The following is a 21,027-nucleotide window of genomic DNA, read 5'->3' on the forward strand; positions in this document are numbered from 1 at the left end:
AAGCATATGGCATCGAAATGAAAATAGAAACAATTTAATATTAAATATAATAAAATGCCTTTGCTAGCAAAAAAACTTATCCCGCCAGTGCTATCACCAGTTTCGGTAAAGTGTTGATAAAGGAGTTTTGCCTTTTCACGAATGATGAGTGAACTTAACGGAATTTTATTTTGAGTTCGGTCTTCTATCCACAGATTTAAAGATTTTTCCATATTTTCTAATTTAACATCACGAGTTACAGAGCAAATTTTTGAAGCAATTAGCGCGTTTTCACGGACACCACGGCGGATTTTTTCTTCCAATTTTTTGATTGATCGTACCATTGACTCATTGATTTTATAATGTTTGGCCACTGAGGAGACACTTTCACCATTAGAAATTTTATCTAATAACTCAATTTTATTCGCTAATGTCATCACCTTCTTTGATCTTTTCACATTTCTCTTGTTATTCGTAGCCATATTTTTGTAGGGGTTTGAAAGAACTTTTCCACAATAAAGTCACTTTCTTCCGTTAACACACTCGAAAAAGTCTGTTTTACATTGCAAAACGGTAGATTTATTATTTTTGTAAGCATATCAATTTATAAGCATATAAATTAAAAGTAAACGACGAAACCTTCCATGACAAGCGCATAACACATACTGAACAAGGATTAGCAAGAAACATCCACGCTCACGATTTTGTCACCCCTCTCCCCCCACCCACCGAGCGCTGTTTTGACTGGGAAAGATAATTTTAGCCGCGCCCATATTTTTTATGGCGGAAAATATTCACAGCGCTTTAAAATTCACATTTTTTTAGGTTTCATTTTATATTAAATCGGCAATCCCGAATACGCGAAACCGTGAATACAGATACCGCGAATATCGGGGGTTTACTGTACATCTGTCATCATGTCTTCGAGCTATGTGTCCTGCCCAAGACCATTTTAGTTCTTTAGTTTTGATAAGAATGTCCTTTACTTGAGTTTGTTGCCTAATCCATGTGTTTCTCTTCTTATCTAACAGTCTGATTCCCAATATGATTCGTTCCATTCTTCGCTGTGTAGTTCTCAGCTTCTCTTCCATTCTTTTGGTGAGTGCCCAAGTTTCACTTCCATAAGTCATGGTGGGGAGTATACATTGGTTCATTATTTTACGTTTCAGACAAACTGGGATATTGCTCTTCAGTATGTGACTATATTCCCTGAATGCTATCCATCCAAAATTTATTCTTCTCTTGACTTCCAGCCATTTATCATTATTACAGCTAATAACTTGTCCCAGATAAGTATGACTCCATTTCAATTACTTCTCCTTCAATCATTATTTCCCTTTCTGTGGCATACTTGTTCATCATTACTTTTGTTTTAGCCATATTCATCTTTAGTCCAAAATCCTTACTAACTGTGCATAACTGATTAAGATTTTCCTCTAATTCTTTGGGATCTTGGCTTATGACCACAATGTCATCTGCAAATCGTAAATGGTTTAGGTACTCTCCGTTCACATTGACTCCTTTCTGCGACCAGTCTAATCTTCTGAAAGCTTCCTCAAGGGCAGCAGTAAACAGCTTCGGAGATATTGTGTCTCCTTGTCGAACTCCTTTCTCAATTTTAAATTTCCTACTGTCTTTGTCTAGTCTAATAAAGGAGGTAGCACTCTCATATATTTTCTTCAAAATCATAATATATGGGGTATCAATGCCTTGTCTTTCCAGTGCCCGAAACATTGCCTTATGCTGTATGGAGTCAAATGCCTTTTCATAATCCACAAATGCCAGGCATAATGGTGTTTTATATTCATTTGCTTTCTCCATTAGCTGTGATATTACGTGAAGGTGATTCATAGTTGAGAGTCCTGTCCTAAAGCCAGCTTTCTCTTTCGGTTGATTCTCATCAAGTATTCTTTCTAATCTGTTAGTAATGACCCTTGTGAACAACTTGTAGATGTGGGATAACAAGCTAATTGGTCTATAATTTCCAATTTATCTCCTTTCTTATGTATCAAAACTATGATTGCATTATTCCACTGCTTAGGCGTCACACCTTTTCTAATGCACTTTGTGAAGAGCCTTGCCAGTTTTTGTGTTATGTCTCTTCCTCCCAATTTTAACAACTCTACAGTAACTTAATCTTCCCCCGGGGCTTTCTGATTCTTCATTTTCTTCAATGCATGTTCTACCTCATCAGGAAGAATATTGGGTACGTCGTATGTGTTGCTACTTTGCAATCCATCTTCCCCACTGCTGGCATCATTCCCCTGCTCCTTGTATAATTCTCTATAGTCTTCTGCTATTTCAATTATGCCTTCTCTGCTGTTTATAAGTACACCATCGCTATTCTTCAGTTTCAGTATCATTTGTCTTTCTGTATTACTGCTCATGGCTGCTGATTTAAATCCTTTGTTTTCCCTTAATGCTTGTGCTACTTTTCTTGTGTTAAATCTTCTTATGTCCTCTCTGAGGCTCTTTCTAATGGCTTTGCATAACTCAGTATACTCAATTTTCTCCCTGTCAGTGTTTTTCTTGCTTTTCATTTGTCATCTTCGGTTCATCATGACAAGTGTTTCTTGACTAATTTTTTCTTCTTTGGATTTCTTTTTCCCTATAGGTTTCTTGGGCTTTATCACTTTCAAAAAAGTTGTAATATTCCTCGTCGATATCTTGGTCCTCAGCAGTCTGCAGAAGCTCATACTTGTTCTTAAGTTCCAGTACATACTGCTTTTTCTTCTCTTCTGTTATCTCAAAGACCTTTGTATTATTTACTCGAGTCAGTTTTTTCCTTTCCTACATCTATATCAAGTGTACATCTTACCATTCTGTGATCACTTCCAACATTTACCTTATTCAGGACAGTAACATCATTCACAATATATCTTCTGTTAGTGAGGATGAAGTCGATTTCATTAGTAGTTAATCCATTTGGACTCTTCCATGTCCACTTTCTGTTCATTACTGACAGTCCTTGAGATTCTGCAAATTCCACAAGTCTTTCACCTCTTTCATTTCTTTCACCAATTCCAAAATTTCTTATGGTTCCCCTTTCTGTGCTGTTTTGTCTTTTTCCAAACTTAGCATTGAAGTCTCCCATAATAATAGTGTAGTGGGTTTTCTGCTCATCCAGAAGACTCAATTTCGGTATACATTTCTTCAACCTCTTCATCATCATGGCTCGATGTTGGTGCATAAATCATTATAATCTTTAGCTTGTATCTCTTAGAAATCTTGAGTATTAGTCTTGACACTCTTGGTGATGTACTTTTGAATTCCAAAATGTTGTTTTTAAAATCGTTATGGACCAGAAACCCAACTCCACCTTCACTCCTTTCACTGTTTCCATTGGTGTACAGCAGATTTCCACTTGATAAACTTTTAAGTGATTCATTTCTTCTTCTTCTTCTTCTTTCAGCCAAACTGATGATATTCCAATTCACATTTTCTAATTCCTTTTCCAGCTCTAATATCCTATCTTCCGATGAGTGTTCTTACGTTATAACAGGACAAGTTCAGTTTCCGTGCATGGCAGCCTGGTCGTACCCAGAGATTCTTAGCACCCTCTGCTTCCACTCTGATCCTCTCGGTGCCGTAAGAGGGAGAGTGAAAGCTGCTGGGGACTGAGGGCCATTTGTTTCGTCGTGCTTTCATATGCTGGAGGGTTTGGTCTTTTCCTCTTCACGCTGACCAGGCGTCTAGCTGACTCAGCTATTACCATATTAAAATTAAAAAACAGTTACAAAATTTTATAATCCAAAGCCCTCATTACAGAATGGTTTCGTCACCACTCCGATCTAAATATTATAAATGCGAAACTCTCCTTCAATTTTTCTCCGGTTTGGAATCTCACCAATCTGAGATTCCCGCAAGTAACAAAGTGCATCACGGGATTACAAAATTCTTCTTAAAAAGAGTACACGTTCCCTTTTCATTTAACTTGCCAACTGAAGACGTTTTTTAATGAAAGTCCTTCGTTACGACTTTTGGCTTATCCACTATTTAGAGATTCCCAATTTAACCCAATTTAATGACAACCAAGGACGGAGTTAGTGCACTTCTACTTCCTTGCGCATATTTTAATCCCGTTTCCATCATAATTACTATTTACCCACCCATTAATTTAAGAACCAATCACCTTAAAGCTAGTCACCTCTTGCCATTCAAACCATAACAATTGCAGATCGATCAAGGTAAGTACTGAAAAATTAAGCCCTTGCTATTTTTTGAATTTGGTGTCATTATAATAAAGTGAGGGTTGTTGCAAATCAAATACTGGTGGTAATTTTCAAATGATCTTAGAAATGTAGTTGAACAAGGATAACTATAATTGTAGAAGCTAGTAAGCTTTTTATATCAACTAGACACACCATCCAAGATTTAGATCTAAACAGACGTCAGCTTAATTTATAAAGGCTAGTGGCATAGAATTCATGGGATGATTATAAATTATCAGGGGATAGAGAAGCCTAAGGCCTAAGTATAAAATGCTCTGCAATCAATTTACCAAGGTGGCTAGACATATCAAGCAAATTAAGAATAAGAAGTCTTTGCTAAGAATGAGAAGAAAAGTAGAAAAGAAGTCTTTGCTTATGTTAACAACAGAGCTCAATGCTGATGGGATTCTTCCTCTAGCTCAGAAAAATCACCTGAGAGGGCATAAATTCAAATTGAGGAAAGACAGATGTAGGATAGACGTGCGGAAATTTGCCTTTAGCCAGCGGGTGGTTGGTTGGTGGAACAGACTTCCATCCCTTGTGGTGGAGGTTGATAGCCTAAATAAGTTTAAGGCTCAGCTGGACAGGTATTTTGAACGAACAGAGGGGTGAAGTGGAAGTGGTTTTTTTTTTTTTTTTTTGGCTGATGCTGCATAAGCTTGCTTTCTTGCATCAAATGCCTCTACTAATGCTAATGCTAAAGAGATGAACCATATCGGTACACTAAATATGAATGGGCTGACTACTGTTGATCCTGTTCAGGATGCTGACAAACTGAATAAATATTTTGCATCTAAGTCACACATGAAATTCTTTTAGGATGGGGCTAAAAGAAGCACACTTGATTCTAACTGGAAGTCAAATAAAAGGAAACTAGAAGAAAAACTGTTAAAACAAAAGGAATATGGCACCTAGGGCTGATTATATCTGTCTTTTTTTTTTTATTAAAAGAAAAAGACGTAGCAATCCTTTGGCCATAATGTGAGAGCATCCATGGATTTGAGGGTGGTCCTTACGGACTGGAGATGTGGAAGACTATCTTGCATTCACAAAGCAGGATCAAAGAATAAACCGAATAATCACAGAGTTGTAGTTTTGACATCTGTGCTAGGTAAAAAAACAGAGCTAGTAGTTAAAGAAGTAATGCAGGATTGTCTTGACAGGAACTTGGTTACAAGGCAATCACAGCACAGATTTGTTAATGGGAGATGCTTTCTGACCAATTTGATTAACTTGTGTGTGCGCATGCGTTTATTGGTATATAAGCTGTTTTGGCTATAGTGCACCTATTCATAGGAACGTTAAAAAATAATTAAGAATGAAGCCAAACATAGAAAACATTTTATGAAACCACCCTGTAAAACAGTTGAGTATGCAATAACCTTAGGATCACCACAGATATTCCAAGCAAAGTCATGGTACTTTACTGCACTCAGGATCTTAGAAATACTTTTAACATTTCTTTCAGAATAGCAGCACAAAGTAGGAACTGATGACAATTCATTTTCATTATACGAAAAAACTGCTTTTGAACTTAATTTTGAAGCCTCAATAAATATGTCATTCACCAGGATTGTTGCGTTCAAGGCCTAGTTTGTTCAGAAGACCCCTAATATAAAATATTTTGCTATGGAAGACAGAAACACATACTGCCTTCCATAGAAAAATATTTCGAAAATGCTTTGTTTTTGATATACCATAATTGAGCTCCTGTTTCAGGCAACTTCCACTGTTGTAATCTAGAACCAAGCAATTCTGCTTGCTGTTTAGATAAGTTTAGATTATGAACTAAGTCATTCAACTTTTCTTGCTAAATTAAGTGCAGTGTATTATAATTTTTTCGGTTTATTAGTCCAAATCTGTTGAAGTGGACAGGTCCAGCAAAGTCTGTAACACAAGGATCCTCACTATATTCATCACTTTCTTTATCTCTTGATTTAGGGGGAGGATAAGTTTTCAGCAAGTCCATTATGTGGAACAGGCTTTATTTCAGATAAGGTAACGATATTTGATGCTGTTCTTACTTTTTCTGGACACCCCACTGAAGAAACCATAATTGTCAATGTGGTTCTTCCCACACCACAGGAACAGCAAAATTCACTCTTAATTTTCCCAGTTAGCCACATCCTCAGATTTGTGGTACACGTAATGCAGCACACATGTCGAGCCCAAGTTTCTTCCTGATCACCAATCCTGCAACGAAAAGTATAAAGAATATACTTGTTTAGAAATACTATAGGTTTTCTTCATCTGAGTTTTTGATGTAAATCATCCACACACAATGTTGATTCAGATATTTCTTTGCTTCTGCTTAAACATTAACAATGCAGTGTTAAGCAAAACACAGAAGAAGAAAAAAATATACAAATAAATATGCATACTCACACTGCGACTGTCTTTCCATTACTAAAAGAGAGAGAGGGGTGGAAGGCAGACAAACGAGACTGAACGTGTTAACCCTCCCCAACGTTACCGTTAACTATGCCCACATTCAAAAATTCTTTCCAAATAATACAAGAGATCCAAGTCATATCTGTCCTAAAACTACATAAACTTGCTACCTTGCATCATTATGACACTACTAATATTAAGAACAAAATATTCTTCTGTAACATCTTACCTGAAGACGGCAAGCAGGTGAATATTATTTCTTAATATATCAATGGTAGACTACCTGCTACAATTTCAGTTGTGGCTGGAAAAGTCTTTTTGTTATGTTAAACAGTAATTATAAACTGATGTTCTGCACTTTTGTTGACAGCAACAAACCCAAACAACAAAAAATGTATTGGAACCCATGAAACTCCAGGATTATCTGCATAACAGCATTAACTGGTGAAGGATGTGTTAAAGTTTTTAGTTATGTATTACTATGTATAGTGAAGTATGCCCAACTTCTTCACACAGAACGGCATTGGAAGTGAACATGCACACTACTACTTTAACCCCACACCCAGCAAGCAGAGTAGGTGCAGGTATATTTATTCACTAGTTGATCCAAATGCCAGTACATAGTCTGAAAATTGTTACAAGCTGTACCCTCAAAATGGAATTAAGGAATGCTGGGTCATTACCTTTATGTCCATCATAACCTACATGATGAGCATAAAGTTGATCCATACTAAAGGGTAGAAGAGATGGGAGCAATCCCCAAATTATCACCATTACAACGAGTCACTGGCAAATGAAGAGCTATTAATTTTTTTTATTCTTCATATAACTTAGTATGTTTGAGAAACTGATCAATCTGCAGCTAGAACACATCCCAAGAACATTCCCAGCAAGATAAGCCTCTACACTATTATGAAGAGGTATACAACTTTCAAGTTTCAAAGGTTAGAAGGATACATTCACTGATTTCATTAAGGTATGGTTCAAAGTCTCCTAAACTAAATTCTAAGACTATTCTAAATTCTAAGACTAAGAGGGATTACATTAAAGAGAAAGATAAATTCACACATGCAGAAAACATTCAGGATATAAGGGATATTAATGCTCTGAATGCTATTCCACCTGTTGTTAAAAACATATGCAAGTTATGGCAGATACTTTTGTGTAAGAAAAAAAAATCAAAGTTACTTTCATTAATATTTTATGTATATATAAAATTAAGGACAGCAAAAAAAAAAAAAAAAAAAAAAACTTAAATTGATTGGCTTTTTATTAATCTAATTTTTCAGTGTTTATTGTAGTGCTAAAATATAACAGTTCAATACAATGAAAATGAGTATTATTCTTTTTAAGAGAAAGAAAAAAAAAAAAAAAAACTCACTGTCAAGAATTTTAAAGTGAATTTACAAAAATCTATTTCATGATTACATCTATAAGTCCATTAGCAAATAAAAGAAGGGAAAAAAAGAAAAGAAAAAAAAAACACTAACCTGCCTAAGATCTTCACTAGGCGAGTGTAGCTGAGAAACAAGTGCACGCATGAATGGTTTCATTGAGCACAAAAGAGCTTTATTTGTGCCATCACCAAATGTAAGATTGGTGAGTGCCATGCAAGCATAACGCCTAAGTAATACACAATACTGATCACTTGTATTACCATGAACATCATGGTCAATCTGAATTAATTCAGCAATTGCCTGTAGTCCTCCTAAACAAAGAAACAAACAAAATCCTCTTCATATAAAATATTTAAATGTACCATTTACAAAATATCCTTTATTAAAAGTTTTAATTATTAAAAAAAATAAATGTTCTGCTTATATTCTGGGAAACCCAATAGGCCAGAGGAGTTTACAATTTTCGCAACTGCAAATAAAGGCAATTAAAATATACTTGTACATTAGCTTTTACACTAATGCTAGGAGCACAGTGAATGAAACTGTTGAATTTAAATTGCCAGTTAAGTCATTAGAAGCAGATGCCATTGGAATAATAGAAACTGTTACTGATGTGCAGAATTTGAATGTGGAGAATCCAATGAGTGTTCAGAAAGACAGACTGGACAGTAAGTTAATAGTAATTATCTCTGGCTAACAAGTGAGGGTCTACTCAGGGTAGCCCTCAGCTCCTGGGAACTATGGACATCACACTGCCACAGCACTGGACACTCCTCATCCGACGTCTGTCAACCTGACACTTCCGGTTTTGTTGGCATTGCCCACACCCCATTTCACCCATCTTTAGCACATGACATAACCAGAATCCTTTACAGCTACAACATCCGCACCATTCAAACACCCAGAAGGAAACTTCAATCCTCATATGGCCCCCCCCTCACTGATTTATGCCTCTGAAGCGGAGCTGGATCATTTACCGCGACGGGACTGGGACGCAAGCTACATTGGGGAGGCCATCCATCGTTTGGAAGACTGGACAAGGGACCACCACACCGCCATCAATAGAGCTAACTTTGCCCATTCTGCACTAGCTGCTCACTGTTGGCAGGTGGGACATATCACACCCAATGACACTGAAATCATACGCTTCTCTCGTGATTTCAAGATCCGCCATTGACTGGAATCAGCACACATCAGTGTCACATGAAGTACAATCAACAGGGACCACGGCACCCACATACATCCCATCTTTGAGCCTCTCATAGTCCGCGAGCTTGGCAGCTGCCTATGACAGCAGTCACCTACCTCAACAGTCTCCCTTCTTCCTTATCACCATTTGCACATACTCCTAAACCACCCTCCCTCGCATACTTACATACCTGAAGGTGAGCCACACACAAAAACAACCACTTTCCAGTGCTCAATTAGTTGACAAAGGCTACATATAGTAGCCAAAAGTTTCTATGTTATGTTCCTTATTTATGCTAAATTTAATGTGTTCTCTTGAATATCTGTGCCCTGTCAGTTTTGTGTTACTGTGTGTTCTCTCTCACTTAATTAAGTGAGAGTAAGTAATTAAGTTCTTTTCACTTGGTCAGTGCAAGCAAAAAATACTATGCATGCAACTCCCGACCTCACAGGGTTCTTCAGTCATCAAGCAAATTGTAAATGGGAAGCATTCAGGGAAGCAATCATAGATACTACTAAGCTTTTTATACTGAGTGAGAAGTACTGTTCAGGATCATTATCACACATGGTGATCTCAATTCAGCAGAGCAGTCCTGCTGTTGTTGTTTGAGAACTATTGGCGCAAGTGCAGCTTAGACTATGATGCACCTAGTCTAGGTTAGAGAGTTTCATATTTTTGCATTTTTCTTGATGTTGTTTAGAAGGAAGCCAAGATTTTTCTTTATAATTATGTAGCTTTTTCGTAAATGTTATGCTATTAATTTGTGTGTGTTTTGATAGTATCCGATTAACTTAAGGAAAAAGAAAATGTTGTTAATATTTGGCCAGTCATCTAAAATTGTTTTAAACATTAGGTTGTTTTGTGCATTCATTATTGTTTGAATAGCTCTTAGATGTTCTCTATTAAATCTTGGACAGTTCACCATGAAGTGATATACAGTGAGCAGAACTTGACAGTTCTGGCATTCAGGAGGGTCTTCACCTCTGAGTAGGTAAGAATGAGTAGGTATGCATGTAGTCACATGGTTATGCCCGATTAACAATCTTGCAAGGATCACATTTTGCATCTGTTGGTTCGGCAGCTAATAAGTCCATGGTTGAAGTGTTTGTTTAATTACATGAAGTTTGTTGTTAGTCTGATCTTGCCAGTGTTGTTGCCATTGCTTTGAACTGCTTTGGTGGATTAAGGACTTGTAATCAGTATATGGTATTGAGCGAAAGGTATAGTCAGAGGCATCAACTTCTCTTGCCGCTCTGTCCTTTCCAGTTATTCCTGTGTAGCCTGGGATCCGGCAGAATCTGATCTTGTGATTTCTTTGTAACAACTTTGATACTGAATATTGGACCTTTTGTAAAACTGGGTGTGTTTTGGTATTGGCATTCTGCAAGGCAATGACAGAGCTAAGTGAGTCAGTGAAGATTATGCTGTCTTCACTGCATAATCTTCACTGACTCACTTAGCGAAGATTATGCTGTCTGCTATCTGTTTATGTTAATTTTGTTTATGTCCATCAAAATGGTTTGTAATTCGGCAGTAAAAACACTGCATTCTTTTGGGAGTTGTTGGATGAGAGTACAATTTTCAAAGTGAATCGCAGCTCCTACACAAGTCTGTTTTTGACCCATCTGTGTATATGAAAGAGTGTGATGTTCATATTGTTCTTAGTATGCTGCATGTAGCTGCTGGTAGTTTGCTCTCAGGAGAGTTGTTTTCCCACCGGATTCAAAATACAGGTCATAATACTGTACTATAATAATTAATGATAAACACCAGCCAAGAAATTAAACTAAAAATTTACTATACAATGAAATAATATACAATGAAATGTGATGCAAATAAAAATAAAAACACTGATTAAATTATAGTTACAATATAATTTAAAATATAGTTAAAAACAATAAAATTAATTAAAATAAACTAGGTTAAAAGCGCTTGCTGTTGAAGAAGGAGACGGCAGTTCTCCGAAAGCTCCAGGTTTCATTGTTTTATCGCTTTTAACCTAGTTTATTTTAATTAATTTTATTGTTTTTAACTATATTTTAAATTATATTGTAACTATAATTTAATCAGTGTTTTTATTTTTATGTTTTTATGTTTTTATTTTCATCACATTTCATTGTATATTATTTCATTGTATAGTAAATTTTTAGTTTAATTTCTTGGCTGGTGTTTATCATTAATTATTATAGTATGGAAATTCCCAGCCCCATAGGCCTGTTTGAAGATATAGGTCATATACTGGTTGAATTATAATCCATGGTGGAATGATCTGTGCAGTCATAGTAGTTACGCTGTCATAATTAAGCTCTCGACTTAACAGTAAATCTTTTAGACAGATGTTGGCAGGTTGGTTCCTATGTGGGTGGGTTTAGTATAAGTTTTCCCAGTAAGATGAAAACAAACTATTTGGATGATCAGGGATGGATTTTATCTTGACAGCATAGTATAATAATAAGTTCTGTTGTCTAAGTTGTAGTGAAGATTCATGGGCTTCTGCATACAGGCTTTGTACAGGTGAAGTGCGAAAAGCTCCAAGTGCTATACGTAGCACACTGTGGTGTATGGGATCTAACCATCTCAGCATGCTTGGTTTTGCAGAGTCATAAACAGGTGCTCTATAATAGTACATTCCAGCTTGGAATGTACTATTGTTCGATAAAGTTTAAGTAGTGTATGTTGATCTGCACCCCAAGTTGTTGAAGAAAGAACTTTGAGTAGGTTTAACTTCTTGATGCACGAATGTCTTAGTTGCTTAATATGTTTAAGGAATGTTAGTTTCTGATCCAAGAGAAGTCCTAAGAATCTTATGCTTGGTACAACAGGGGATCATATATCTGTTCAATTTAAGTTCAGGATCAGGATGTAGGTTTCGTTTCCTACAGAAGTGTATAGATGCAGTTTTTTGTGTGGAAAACCAGAAGCCATTTTTTGTGCCATTTGCTTATTTTATTTATTGTTCCTCGTATCTGCCGTTCTATATTTTGCATATTCTGAGAGTGACAGGAAATACTGAAAACATCAAAATACAAAGTGGTATCAACAAGTTTTGGTATATGTTCAGTTATGGAGTTTATTTTGATTGCAAAGAGGGTAGAGTGCTAAGCACAGACACCCGAGGCAAGCCCTCTGCTTGGGTGAAAACTTTTGAAAGAGCATTCTGTAACCTAATTTGAAATGTCCCATGGCATAAGAAATTTTGAATATATTTAGGAAGATGTCCAGGTAATCTAAGGTGATACAGGTTTTGAATAATTCCATAATGCCATGCCGTATTGTAAGCTTTTTCTATATTGAAACATATCATTATGTGGTGTTCTTTTCGGATAAAAGCATTCTGTACACTGTTTTCTAATTTGATAAGTAAATCTAGTTGAACGATTTTTCCTGAAACCTGGTTTTCGGAAAGCAAGAATTATTGCACGATGTGAACTGTCTGGAAATTGGTTTTCTAGGAAGATTCTGTTACATAGTTCTAGTAATGCCATTTGGGATTGATCAACAAGTTGCTTTAACATCATACAGTGAATGTGGTCTGGACCTTCAGCACTTTGCTTTGTCTGTGATAGAGCGTGCTTCAATTCATGGAGAGTTAAACGTAGGTTGTACTCATCATTTCTTGTAGAAAAATTCAGTTTGTATCTTTGTATCCTTGCTTTGTATATTTAAAATACTGGGAGTATATGAGGTGGTCGATGATATTTTGGCACGTTTTGCCCAGTGCATTGGCTATTTCTCACAGCTCTGAAGTGACTTGCCCATTCCAGTTTAGGATCGGAGTTGGAGTAAACTGATATCTGCCATTCATTTTGTTAATTTTATTCCAGACAGTTTTAGATGGTGTGGAACTTGTTAATGTAGATGCAAATTTTATCCAAGATGCATTCCTACTGGCTCACCTAATATATCTGGCTCCTGCATGTGCATTCTTTAACAATGAGGTTCTCTATAGTTGGATATCTTTGAAAAGTATTCCAGGTTTTGTTTTGCTCTTTTTTAGTCTGCAAACATTCTTCATTCCACTATGTTGGGAAATATGTTGATGTTTTTGGAATAGTCAGATCGCAGCTTAAATTATTTTATTTATTACATATTGTTCTGCTGCATCTGACGGTTTATGCTTGATAGTATCAACATTTAGTTTTGCAAAGATTTATGTTTCCCAATTTTTTTTTCCCTTTTATGAAAACCCCAAACACAAAAGTATTAGAAACCTATAGTACTTAGTACCGTGCTTGAGCTGAAGGTTGAGAAGACGAAAGAAGACATTTGTTGACATTAGACTTGAACTTCTGTAGACTGTAATTTTCAGGAAATACGTATGAAGGAAGGTTGTTCCAGAAAACGGCAGTTGAATGAATGAATAAACAAGGAAGATAAAAAGTTGGTACAGTGAGTTTGAAGTTGGACAGTAAATGGATGTTGGTTGGTGGCAGGACGTGTTCGGACTGTTTTGAAAGAGAGAGCGGGGAATTATAGAAGCCAATTCAGAAGAACACTGCCCATGGAAGTATCTGTACAAAAGGCATACAGCAGAAACAGTGGAAAGACTCTGTTAAAGAGGAGTCTTTAATTAACCTAAATGCCCTCTTCTGAATGGAATCTAGAAGCCTGAGAGAGGTTTGGGGGCACTGCCCCAGATGTGGGAACAATATTCCATGGCAGGGTAGATTTGCAATTTGTACAGAGTGAACAGCTGTTTGGAAGAAAAGTAATGCAGAAAACTAAAGAGAAAACCAAGTTTTTTAGATGCAGAGGAAGCAATATTTGTAATGTGCTTATGCACAAGAGAGAGTAGAAGTCAGGGTAATCCCAAAAAGAGATATATCATCTTGCCTAGAAATTGGAGTATCACCAAAAATAAGCATAGGAGGAGAAGAATCCTTTTTTTTGCGAGATATAAGACAAGACTGAGTTTTAGAAGGATTTAAATCAATTAAGTTGTCTTTTCCCCACTGGAGAATTACTTGGAGGTCAGCATTTAAGGAATTGGTAGCGGATATTTGAGAAGTTGAAACTGATTGAGCAAAGCAAAGTTTCTCAAAATGGAAGTGAAATGCAATATGCTATCATCAGCAAAACTATGGATAGGATTTCCAATCAATGGGAGGTCATTAATATACAATTGGAATAGAGTGGGGGAAAGAACTGAACCTTGGGGGACACCAGCATTAGTGAAGAAGTTAGAAGACAGAGAGCCATCTACCATCACCCTCAGTGAGCGATCAGAGCGAAAACTGGATAACCGGATAACCAATTACAAAAAACAGTTGGCAACCCATAAGATGGAAGCTTGTTTAGAAGACATTTATGCTAAACACGATCGAAAGCCTTTGAGATATCAAGAGCAACTGCTTGTGTTTCACCGAACTTTTCCATTGAATTTGTCCATAAATGGGTAATATAAGCCAGAATATCACCAGTGGATCAATGCTGACGGAATCCATACTGGTAATTGTTGATCAGATGGAAGATTTTTAGGTAGTTTAAGAGTTGGCAGTTAATTTCTCCATTACTTTAGAAAGAGTAGAAGTAATTGCAATGGGACGATAATTGGATCGGAGTGATTTGTTGCCCTTTTTAGGAACCCGCTGGATATGAGCAAATTTCCAAGCAGAAGGAAAAACACCTTTGGAATAAGAAAGTGAAAAAAGGCGGTAAAGAACAGGAGTAAGTTCAGGAGAACAGATTTTGAGAACAAGTGGAGAAATACCAGAAATTCCCAATCTGCTCGATTTATTTTCCATATAGGAGTTATGTGACTTGCATGTGGTTCCTAATGCCATGGTTATGATTATTGGATAGTGTTCGCTACTGAGAGGATCACTGTGCTCTGATCAGTCGAGTACTAGAAATAGTATTGGAGAACAGACAGGTCGATAGCTGTGCTATTTCCTGATAAGAAATGTGTGTGTATGTATGTGTGCCTTCATTCAACAAAGTTAAATCATTCTCATCTATCCATTTTTAAATTTGTTCTCCTCTCCAATCTGTGGTTGTTACCCCACACAAGGCTATGTCCATTGATTTTGCCTAGTATACAGAATGGGGTAGGTAACTGCATTACTATGGCTTCTAAACCCTGTTGTAATAAATCTTGGTTTGGTGGAACATAAATTGTTATTACTATTATGGGAGATCTAGTGGCTATGCGAACTGCAACGGCTTCAAGGGTTGTGTTTAGAAAGACAATCTGAGAAGGAATGCGAGAATTTACAAGTACTGCCACAGCACCATGGGTTGTGCCACCAGTTACTCTATCCTTTCGATATGCTGTAAAGTTCTTTATTAAGGTAGAGTCTTGAGGTCTGAGATAGGTTTCTTGTAAGCAAAGACACAGTGGAGCATACTGTGCAATCAGATCAATGTCTCCTATGTTAGTGAGGAATCCTCTACAGTTCCACTGGATTATGGTTTTCTTTACTTGGTTTTGGAGGGGTTTTCAGACTGTTTCCAAGATGCTGTTTTAAATCTTTCAAACATAGGTTTTCTCTTTTTGGGGAAATATGGTTTTCCGGTATCCATCTTTTCTTCTGTGAAAATCTCTAGTACTGATTTGTCTACTTGGTTGGTCACGTCTGTCTCCACTTGTTCAGCCGACTTCTGGCTTATGACATTGTGTTTTCCTCAAGGGGCTTTTGTTTCTGAGTGATTTTCATCGGGAGGTACAGATAGTGGTGTCTTGGCAAGTTTCTCTTGATGTTTTGGCTGAGATGTTGTAAGTAGTGTTTGTGCCTAGTCTGAGATGGACTTCTTTGGAAGAATTGTAAAATCTGTTTGGGCTTCTATCGTACACTGATTCATTATGACCTGCACATAGGAAGGTCTGTTTAAGATAGTCAGGAGTACAGTTCTCTTAGCTTCTTGGTATGTGACAGAATGTTCTACTTTATATCGTTGAATCTTCTTTTCTCTTTTCCAATATTCACAGTTCTTGGAACAGGCAAAATGGTCCCCCTTGTAGTTTGGACATTTTAGTTTCTCGTCTGAACAGTTCTGATTGCTGTGTTCCTGAAATCCACAATTGGAATAGATAGCAACGCCACGGCATGCCATTTCTGAATGACCATACTTTTGGCATTTAAAGAAATGGAGAAGCATCGGGATATATGGTCTGATGTTACGATTTAGATATCCATCCTTCACAGACATAGGTGGTTTAGGAGATAAACGTCAGTATGAGATTTCTGGTTGGGGGTAAGTGTCCCATCTCTAGTAACTTTTATCCTCCTCACAGCTATGATTCTTTGATCATCCAGTTCGTTTTTAATTTCTTCTTCAGAGATGCAGATAAGGTCCCATTCAGAAATTACTCCTTTGATGGAGTATTTAGCATATTATGGGGAGAGGCCTTTACTGGGATCCCACCAAATGTTTTCATTTGAAGCAGTCTTTCTGCATGTTTGGCATCTACTGTCTCGACTAGAGTGCCGCCTGATTTTAGTCGCTTGATATTTTTAGGTGTTCCAGCCACACTTTCTAAACATTTCTGGATCACAAATGGCAACAGTTTTCTTAATGGCTATTCTGTCATAGAATGAAAGACAAAAGTTGGTGCATGATGCAATGTCATGCCCTTTTTTGCCTTTTAGTTACAATAGTCTCATTGTCCTCGTTTTTCCAAACTCAAAGGAGTCAGATCTTTGGGATTTGTGGTTGATGTTTGGATCACTCATGTTTGCTACTTTTAGCCCTGGGAGTGAGAGCGTTTCCTCTCGGGTTTCTGGCCCCACCATGGGGAGGAAGGAGCGGTGCCACCTAGTAACCAAGCAAAAATAGATTAGCAGTTAATACAGTTAAAATATAAATAAAAGAAAGGCATCTTTCCTTTCTTAGGAACTCTTGTGCTAAATACCTTTCAGGCACCTATATATATTTATATATACACAGAGAATACGCTTTAGACTCTAGAAATCATCTTGTAATCACAGAGAAATCACCTTATAATTGCAGAGAAATCTGTCTGATCACTAGAAACGCTTGGCACGAGGCCAGCAGGCCTACTTTTCTTCTTTCTAAAGACATGAGCAAGTGAGGAATCAATTGTGCTGAGACCTTATTCATATTCAAATCATTGTGACTTATGCTCTCCACAGATCCATATCTTACCCTGGGCTCAGCAACTACCTGTTTAATCTGTGGTCACTGAGAATCAGCAGTTCAATTTTCTCCACAAATTCAGCAGTGTGACATGTGGATGGCCACCCACTTCTTTTCTCATCATGGACACTCTCCCAGCCATACTTGAACTGTTTCCACCAATGGTTTACATCATACAATGGACAAATATCCCCATACACATCTCTTCATGCATAGTCCTTGGCTCTTTGCCTTGCAAAAACAAGAATTTGATTATGGATTAATATTCATTTTTATTCATGATGACACTGCCCCACATTCAGCTCTGTAAAAAAAAAAAAAAAAACTTAAGAGCAATGAAACTTCTGGCATATACTAGATAAACAAGCAAATCCAGTCAATAACACATAACATTCTTAGAATACACAGAAGGTCTGGGGAAAACTTACTGAGAGAAAATGTCTCTGCAGAACCCCAGGGTTCTGAAAATGTTCCATTAATTTCTCATCACTAATTTTGCATTTAATTTGTACACACATATTGCTTTTAATGTATTGTTATTTATTAATGTTTTTTAAAGATGCTAGGCTTCTGTTGAAGACATATCAATAAAGGTATTCCACAGCTGGGAAAAAGTTTTTTTTTTTTTTTTTTCCCCCCCGGCTGTGGAAAACTGCTTTGGAGAACAGGAATGAAGCATTTACAAAGTTCTTCTCTTCTTAACCAAATTATTTCTTGCAAGAAGTGTTTAAAAAAAATAGCATATGCAACTTACCCAACTGACACATAGCATGCCTATGTTCTTCATCAAATGAGAGTTTCATAAGTGCAGCTATTGCAGGACCAGGATGATCTTCATTTCTTTCTAAAATAAAAATTCTTCATAAAAAACTACAGTTGATTTACAAAAGTAAATAACAATAAAGTTAAATAAAATTAAAGATAAAATGGCTTAAACTCAAAAATTCATATGAAATGGGTAGCAAAGAAAAAACATGGCCTTATCCATGCTATTTTTTCCTAATACAATGAAGTCTGTTTAAGGTCTCATTTAAGATTCTATTTAGCTAAGAAGTTTTTGGTTCCAACATAGGTGTTTGGTTCAAAAATTAAGATCCACCTTCTTAAGATACTGTTACACTTAAGAGGTTCAAACTGTTTACTGGCACCTCCAAAAATATTTTTAGAGTTTTGCAACAGTACATGGAAAATAAGATTGCCATATACAATGAAATCTTTGTTTAACAATTAATTTTTAATGCATTAGCTATATTCAGAAATGTAGTAAGCAAGGAATGGACAGTGTGTGGGTAGGGGGGGGGATCCAACCACAAGTAGAGATACCTTGCTTTCAAACTCTGGTACTTAATGACCAAACTGCTAAATTATAATGATGCATTATTATAAATGAGGCTGAAGGGTGAAGGTAACAAATATGTTAAAAAGGAAAAAAAATAAAATTAAATTAAAAACATTCCATTTCTAAAAGGAGCACACCTTACATAGTGGTTCACCAAAAAGATTAAAAATACAAATAATTAAATTTGTATTTTTAACAGCTAACATTAATCAACAGCCAATGATTCTAAAAGTTTAAAATTAACTAAAAAGGAGGCTAAATTAAGAGCATCAATTAAGAGTTTCTATTTAATGGAGCATGCATACCTGATGAATTAGAGTTGACTATAATTAATAATGAAGAAAAGGAGAGCTGAACAGTGAAGCCAAAAATTACATTAAAAATGAGAAATAAAAATAAAATTTAATTAAAAACATTCCATTTCTAAAACAAGTACACTTTCCATAGTTGTTGATCAAAAAAGATTAAAAATACAAATACTTAAAAACTTTAAGCATTTGTATTTTTATTGCTGGAACAAACAACTTCTGTCACCATCCTCAGTCAACAATGCATACAGGAATGCATATTAAACAAAACAGAAGGAAATTGCACAAGCTACCAAGATGGAACTAACATTCCCTACAAAAGTTTGCCTAGTTCTTCCTTGAATTTATTTAAGCTATCAACTTCCATGACAACCGATGGAAATTTGTTCCAGCAATCAACCACTCACTAGTTAACGGAAGATTTCCACACATCAATACTGCAACTGTCTTTCCTCAACTTGAATTTATGCCCCCCCCCCAGGTAAACTGAGTAAGAATCCCATCAGCATTGAGCTTGCTAAAACCATTCAAGGTCTTATACACCTCAATCAGATCAACTCACAGGTGCCTAATCTTCAGACACTGCAATTCACAGCACTTTAAGTCTTTCTTGGTAAGAGCAACCCTTTGTTTCCCTCACCAATCTTTGCCCTTCTCTGTACTTCTATATCCTTCCTAAAATGAGGCCTTCAGACCTGTATGTGCAGTACTCAAAGTGTGGCCTGACCACTGCCTTAAACAAAGGGATAATCACTTTCTCCCTCCTGGTATTCCTGTATGTCTGGGAGTCTGGGTGCAAGGTTAGCCTGTGCGGCCATAGCTCCTTGAAGCTCTTGAAACAGAGAAGTTTTTCCTGATTTATTTTCTGATTTATTAGTTTAAATTGTCATATTAACTTATTTTCTAGAGTAGCTTTATATTCCTAGTTACGATACTTAGTTTAAAGTTTAACTTAGACAAAGATTTTGTAGATATTACTTAGTATCGGTTGTTGTTGTTGTTATTTGGTTTTTAGGAGCATTAGCAACTAAGGCCATATTGCTCCCGGATATGCGGTGGTCATTCCCTGACCTTTCCGCTTCCTCCGTATTTGGTGGTGACGGGCTCGAACCCCGGTCTAATCAAGAAGCGTGTGCTACTTAGTATCGGTAACGGTATCAAATCCACGTGTCACAAATTGAACGAGAGGTCTTTTTTTTTTAACCAAATTTAGTCGATTTATTAACCAATTGTTATATTAATTCATCTTCTATAAGTAGATTATAGACCTAGTCAGGATCCTTAGTTTAGTCTAAATTGAGATAGCGAGATTTGGAAGCTAATCAATACTCACGAGTCCGTAGAAGTACCGTTCGTGAATTCCCGCCATTTTTACACGATAGCATAAGCTTAGTGTAGTATAGTGCATAATATAATATTGTCAATTAATCAGTAAATCTATTAATCTTGATAAACTTTATTGTAAATTAAATTGTATTTTTCAGCAATTCAGTAAATCAGCAATTTACAGTCTGGAGACTAGGCACCGGCGAGGTGATCTGATAGAGGTGTATAAGGCTTTGAATGGTTTGAGCATGCTCAATGCCAATGGGATTCTTCATCTTGCTCAGAATAATCACCTCAGAGGGCATAAATTCAAATTGAGGAAGGACGGATGTCGGATAGATGTGCGGAAATTTGCCTTTGGCCAGCGGGTGGTTGGTTGGTGGAACCGACTTCCATCACTTGTTGAAGTTGATAGCCTAAACAAATTTAAAGCTCAACTGGACAGGTATTTCGAACGAACGGAGGGGTGAAATGGGAGTGGGTTTTTTTTTTTTTTTTGGCTGATGCTGAATAAGCTTGCTTTCTTGCATCATATGCCTCTACTAATGCTAATGTCACTGACAAGACACCATGAGCTGTTCTGCCTGCCTGCACTGCTCAGAAAACTTCATATCTGACTGCACAATAACCACCGTCTTTTTCATTCTCCACTACCCTGTGTGTAGTACCACACAGTTGGTATGTTATTCTGGGGTAATTGCTACCCATATGCTCTACTTTGCATATGTCAATGTTAAACTTCAGTTGCCACCTCTCAGCCCATCTCCTCAACTTTTCTAGATCCTGTTGC

General features: G+C 36.7%; 1 protein-coding gene across 2 annotated transcripts in view; it reads right to left on the bottom strand.

Annotated features, from left to right (window-relative positions):
- The window catches only part of LOC150080527 (adenomatous polyposis coli protein-like), a 384,350-nt gene that overhangs the window by 141,039 nt on the left and 222,284 nt on the right, over positions 1 to 21,027 (bottom strand). For both annotated transcript variants that reach the window (XM_090381301.1, XM_090381300.1), the window contains exons 10-11: positions 18,019 to 18,108; positions 8,072 to 8,289 (exon numbers count right to left, since the gene is read on the bottom strand). In XM_090381301.1, the coding sequence (XP_090237427.1) occupies positions 8,072 to 8,289; positions 18,019 to 18,108 (308 nt within the window). The remainder of the gene's footprint in view (positions 1 to 8,071; positions 8,290 to 18,018; positions 18,109 to 21,027) is intronic.

The sequence above is a fragment of the Mastigoproctus giganteus genome, chromosome 9, assembly GCF_048544385.1.
Source record: "Mastigoproctus giganteus isolate SK-2022 chromosome 9, ASM4854438v1, whole genome shotgun sequence".
In the NCBI taxonomy this organism is placed as follows: Eukaryota; Metazoa; Arthropoda; class Arachnida; order Uropygi; family Thelyphonidae; genus Mastigoproctus; species Mastigoproctus giganteus.